Genomic DNA, 5,982 nt, shown 5'->3' with positions numbered 1-5,982 from the left:
CTCTCTCATTTTTTTTTTCTTACTCTCCTTCTTACTTGTTCATGTCATCCTGTCACTGACTCACCGCTGCATCAAGCGCTTATATGCTCTTCTCTTACCTTTCTAACAGGAGAAGAAGATGAAAATAGAGCACATGGAACAACAAAGGAACAAATTGCTTGTAGACAAGAGTGCCCCAGATTTGAATGGCATGTTATGCTCTCTTTGTGAAAAATCACACTTTGAGTTTGGCAGTTTGGGATTACCATCCTGCTCGAACCTTAATAGGGGCATGATGCTCTATGTTATTTTCTAAAATATGCTGGTAATTCCAGTGTATCAGCTACAGTCACTAGTAACGCTGGGTCTGCAGCCATATAACTGACCATTTGTTCATAGTGAACCTCAGTATTTCATTTTATATTTTGACCCCTCACAGTGTTTTATCATTCCTTTTAATCTATGACTGAGTTTTAGATGTTTTACTCTTATGCTCTTCTCATGTTCCAGTGAGCTAATTTCCCACTTTGATAGACAATAAAGCTTTTTCTGTTTTTTTATTTTGTACTAAACGTGGAAATATTGTAAAAACACACCATCCTCCTTAAACAAATGTCTGCCCCATAGAGTTCAGTGCTACATTGTCGCTGCACAACATTTGAGAGGTTCCAAAAGCATAAAACCATTTGAATGCATTTTAATTGGGAGTATGAATCCTTCAAATTCTTATGACATTTGTGTGTTTCTGCTTCTTGCTGATGTTGTTCTTTCTGTTTTTGAGTGTCATGTTATGGAGATAAGTGTGTTGGAGAGAGCCCGAATAAACTGAGCTAAGACCTTCACTTTCAGCTGACTGGCTCGCTCTTCCCTCAACACTTTTAGCATGAACCTGACCTCTCTCATTCTTTTTTGCTTTAGGCTGTACATCAATGTCCTGCTTGTGTGGTTTATTCCCTTATTTGATGCAAGTAGTCTCTGGTGAATCAGTAAAAATGATTACAACATAGAAGTTGTTTTAACCTGAAATGTGGGGTTTCTTTTTCCAACGTAGGAAGTAAAAGCTAAGTGTTGGTTTCTACCATTTGGTTTTTGAGTGTAAATCAAGAAATACCACAAGTGTTATTATGAAGATGTACAGTACAGACGTACAGGTAGGGACATTCCCCAGTTGAAGGCATATTTAGGAACTGTTTCCTTACATGAAAATGCAAGATTTTGGGGTGGGGGGTTAGGAAGTGGGTGACCAAATACTTCACCACTGTTTGTCCGGTTGATCTCACAAAGTCATTGTACAGCAATGAACCATCATTTTTGTAGTAAAGCATCTCCAAGATGTTATTTATTGTCACCCCTTGTTCAGAGAGCCTGTCTGCACTGGCAGCCCTGAAGCCAGGATGCTGCAACAGGCAAAGGAGGGAGTCAGCAGCAGAAGTGCCTAATTCATTAACAACGATGGAGCTGCTCGACCAGGCTCTGCTCCTGTGTTTCCAAATCTGTGTGGAAGCCTTTAGTATCCTAGATGTGACTGTGTGTTGTTTAAAGTGTGTGTGTGTGTGTGTTTCCCCACCTAGAACCTGTCAGAACCACATGCTTGCAAGCTGTGCAGGTTCATTTAAACTAAGACTAACTGGACACAGTGGGGGCATGAAGCATATTTAATGATTCTAGGATCATATTGTTGGAAATGATATATGTCCTGAGTAAAAAAAAACAACCTCCAAAGTCAATTCTTCCCCTCCACCCTCCCCTCTCCTCCCTCCCTTTCCATCCTTTTCTGTCTTTCCATCCTTGTCTGTTCTTGGATCAGTAATGGGAGTCGGTATCCAGGAGGAGGCGAAGGGGGTGCGGGGCTCTTCGCCAAGTCCTCGCCCCTCCTCCCCGAATGCGGCACAGCTGCCTTTCAGAACCCCGCCGCTCCAGCCCATTCATCCTGGAGAGCCAAAAAAAAAGTGGCTATTTATTAGAATACTTGTTTTGTATTGTTCTGTGCCACACAAAAGACGCTTCATTATGTTAGAAGCAAACCCCTTTCGCAGAGAGAAACAATAACTTGGAATTGTCTTTTTAGAGTGTATAATAAATGTCATTTCTTCTTGTCTCTGCCTCTCAGTATGTGTTGAGTGCTAGGTTTGGGCACCGGGCATGGATGGCCTTGGCACTCGAGCGGTCAGACTGTAGTGGGAGTAGCGGTCTTGCGTGAAGCTTTGGATGGTTTAGGACGGCTTTAGGAGTATGAAGGGAGAAATCTGCCCACATGGTCTGGAGTAGAGGAAACGAGGGGAACATGGCTAAGTTTGCATATGACAGTTCCGTACGCAAAAAAAAGGTAATGTATGTAAATGCACTAGCAATTAACTTATCAGTTGTGCGTAAAACCTGTTTTTGTCTAAACGCGAAGAGGGAATAATGCCGAAAACTGTGGGGTAAAGCGAACTTAAACGCATTCTGAGCTGAGTGATTGCGTCTACTGAAATAGATGTCTTTAATGGGAACCTTTATTTCGAAGAGTTTGCGTTCTGCTGTGCTCAGTTGACTGCAGATAATGTGTGTACAGTAGCTGCAGGCTGTCGTTGTATTTTAGGACAAGCCAGCTCCACAAGGGCTTGGCTGCACAGGACATAGCTCTATAGCTACCAGTTGCTCGCTAAACGAGTCAGATTTTCTGAAGTGACATTGTCGGTTTCGGACTTCGTAATTATTACCCCTGCCACCTTTATTTGGCTGAATAAAAAATGCTGCATGCTGTAAAATATAGAAATATTTATTAAACTCTGTCTCACGGGGGCACCGTGGATGTCAATAATTGCGCTACATGATTCTCCCCTCTCTTTTTTTTTTAAATTTTTCAGTAGGCGGGGGGAAGCGGGTGGATGTGGTGGGGGACTGAACATCATATCTTTAGATTAGCTCAAAAATAGGTGGTTTCTCTCCGAAGGTAAGTGAAATATTTAAGCCATACAGACCCAATTTCATGTCCAGGTGATCCGTTCGTCCCCCAGCCCCCGCCTTAAATCAGCCCTACCCAGCCCCACGTGTGTCGGCTTGTGCACAAACGTACAGCCATATACACCACAAGTGGAAATTGTTCCGGCTCAGGCTAACTGCTTTAGGAGAAAAGAATAAAGGGGGTAACTCTGACACTAGAGTGTTTTATGCAGGGGAGAAGGAGAAATGAGTGCACAACTGCGAATTAGTCTGGACGCTTGTAGTTTATATATATATATATAATTCTGGGGGGAAGGCGGGTGTGAGAAAAGTGTGTGTGTGTGGGGGGTGGGGGTAACTGTTTTGACCCTTGGCCCCAGTCGTGCACCATCATCGCGGTGCACAGACATCCTGTTGCAGAGGCCGCGCACAAAGGAGCAAGGAGGTTTGAAAAGAGGTTTGTTAAAAGTGAATCATGAGGCATGACCGAGAGAATAAACAGGGACTAACGGGGTCCCAGTGTCATTGTAAAGGCTAATCCTCTCTGTCCACCCCTAACTCCACTCAACAACAACAATAGCAATTATTAGCTATAAAAGTTATATTTTCAAGATTACTCCCGCTTGATTTCTAAATCACTTCATCAGATCGACTTTGCATGTTTAAATGAATTTAGACTCCTTTGATGTCAGTGCTATAAAAACTTACCTTTGACGTTTGAGTCTGAAAAGATACATTTTGGAATAAATATGCCAAACTCCGGTTTATGTTCACAGGTTTGGTTAAAATATTCATCTTTAGTTTCAAATTACAAATATATGCTACATATTGTAATTATTTAAGTGTCCTATGCCATGTGTTTGTATTAATATTTAGCCAATATATTTTATTTTAGTGGGGTTTTTTTCCCCTTATGTTAATTACAACTAGCAAGTGTACAGACAGTATTGTTTATCTTTGTTTTTGTTTGTCTGTTTGCTTTGCGTTCTCTCCGGGTTGTCATCCTTCTCGGGCATTAAGCCATATGGCCTGGACCACTGGAACCGTTTAGTGACCATTGTGATATGCCGTTAACCCTGTTACCAAAGACGCATGGATCTCTCCAGTGATCCCGCTCCCTCAGGGCCCAGGGCTATATCAAACTAAGCTCTAATTAAAATAAAAACAGCGAAGAACGATAGAATGATTAAATCGTTAGTCTCGCCGCGGGAAGTGGTATTTCGTTTTCCCTTTCAATTAGAGGTTGATTGGGCTTTTCAAAGGAGGTCAGCTGTGAAATCTGGATTATATATGCGCGAAGTCGAAGACACGTAGACCGCTTCCCTCGCATGGTTTACAAACTGGCTGCTCGACTGGAAGAGACATAAAGTGTAACAGCCACACAAAAAGTCCAGGCAGAGGAGTTTACATGTTGCTTTTCTTTTTATCTTCAGCTGGGCACAGAGGCATGGCCAGGACTCATTCACCATTACCAGCAGACGGCGATAGCTACCGGCGCGTTGCCCCAGCAATTTATTGCCATTATATGGCTATCCATCTTTGCTTATGGGCTTCTCCTCTTAGACCAGCAGTTTTTTTTAAACCAAATCTCTTTCACGTCATCTTCTCTGGTGAGATTATTACATACTGTAATTTCGTACCTGCAGGGAGAGAGAAAGAAACAGAGGGAGAGAGATACGTCTGGAAAATGGATTTTGAGGCGCCGCTTGAGGATCAAGTTGTCAGAAATTGGTTTGCAATTCCAGTGTATAAATGTACAGTTTGGGCCCAGGCTTCTAGGACGCACAGTTAATGTTGGAAAAAACTGTTAAAGGTAGGAGAGATGTTCTGGCTTTCAAGCACAAACATAAGAGGATGAAAAATAATTTCAGTCAAATTGCTGCTTGATATAGACACTGTTTAAAAGTGATGCTAAAAATTCGGCAACCTATTTTATGTCGAGATGTTTGACTCCTGGTAATCACAGACAGCACCCCCACCCCACCCCACCCCACCTCGTTTGGCCGCTACATCACTTCTAACAAATCTTAGTTATTTTTGTTTAGTTGAAGTCTCTGAGAGTGTGTTTGGAAATTTCAAATGCCTTGTGCTATTTGTGGGATTGATCCTCCTCTCTGCCTCCTCCTTCTCCTCCTCCTCCGGTGTGTTCTTCCTCTATGGTCCTCGAGTCACCTGACCAAACGCCATGCAAATCATTCTGCTGCTACAGCCTCATTGGCCGCTTGTGGCTCATTTAACCGCTGTCAGTGCGCATCATATGGCCGCCGCTTTAACCAACTTCTCATCTCCGACAAGGAAAGTGGCTCAAATGCGCACTCTGTCAGAGTGGATGTGAAGCAACCCAGGCGAAGACAAGGTGAAATACTGCTTGGAAAACATTTTACATTCCTTTTCGGATTATTATTATTATTATTATTATTATTTTTTATCTCGTATTTGAGTCTTCTGGGGTTAAACTATTCATTTTGTAATCCAGCCATCCTGTGCGCAACCGATCTGCGCGCTTGACTTTGCTTGAAATTGACTTTTTCTCTGCTGGCGGTGAAGTTTAAAACCAGGTGAATGTATAGCATGATGATGGAAACTGACCTTCATTCCCCCGGCCCCCAAACGAATACGACCACGGGGCAAACGGGGCCGAATAGTGGGTCCAAAGCGAATCAGGAACGGGTGAAGAGACCGATGAACGCCTTCATGGTGTGGTCCCGTGGACAGCGGAGAAAGATGGCACAGGAGAACCCCAAAATGCACAACTCTGAGATCAGTAAGCGGCTGGGCGCCGAGTGGAAAGTGATGTCCGAGGCTGAGAAGCGCCCTTTCATCGACGAGGCGAAACGTTTGCGAGCCATGCACATGAAGGAGCATCCGGATTACAAGTACCGGCCAAGACGGAAGACCAAGACGCTGCTAAAAAAGGACAAATATTCCCTTGCCAGTGGACTGCTTTCTGGGCCCAGTGGGGGAGGTGGAGTTGCTTTAGGGGTCGGCATGAGTTCATCCGGGGTCGGGCAGAGGTTAGAAAGCCCCGGGGGTCACGGAGGCTCCGCCAGCTCCGGTTACGCGCACCTGAATGGCCGG

The 5,982-nt window shown here is 43.8% G+C and overlaps 1 protein-coding gene and 1 long non-coding RNA gene across 7 annotated transcripts in view; both read left to right on the top strand.

Moving 5' to 3' along the window:
* The window catches only part of LOC109965460 (uncharacterized), a 77,735-nt gene that overhangs the window by 60,683 nt on the left and 11,070 nt on the right, over positions 1 to 5,982 (top strand). For 5 of the 6 annotated variants that reach the window (XR_002275645.1, XR_002275641.1, XR_002275644.1 and 2 more), the window contains one exon: positions 2,090 to 2,305. The exons of the other annotated variant lie outside the window; for it this stretch is intronic. This is a non-coding gene — a long non-coding RNA (uncharacterized LOC109965460). The remainder of the gene's footprint in view (positions 1 to 2,089; positions 2,306 to 5,982) is intronic. 6 annotated transcript variants of the gene reach the window in all.
* The window catches only part of sox1a (SRY-box transcription factor 1a), a 2,172-nt gene continuing 1,459 nt past the window's right edge, over positions 5,270 to 5,982 (top strand). The window contains exon 1 of the mRNA XM_020609493.1: positions 5,270 to 5,982. This exon is cut by the window's right edge and continues 1,459 nt beyond it. Coding sequence (XP_020465149.1) covers positions 5,467 to 5,982 — 516 coding nt within the window. The 5' untranslated portion in view covers positions 5,270 to 5,466.

The sequence above is a fragment of the Monopterus albus genome, unplaced genomic scaffold (assembly GCF_001952655.1).
Source record: "Monopterus albus unplaced genomic scaffold, M_albus_1.0 scaffold99.1, whole genome shotgun sequence".
Taxonomy (NCBI): domain Eukaryota; kingdom Metazoa; phylum Chordata; class Actinopteri; order Synbranchiformes; family Synbranchidae; genus Monopterus; species Monopterus albus.
The sequence above is the reverse complement of the archived record's forward strand: the minus strand, read 5'-3'. Positions and strand labels throughout refer to the sequence as shown.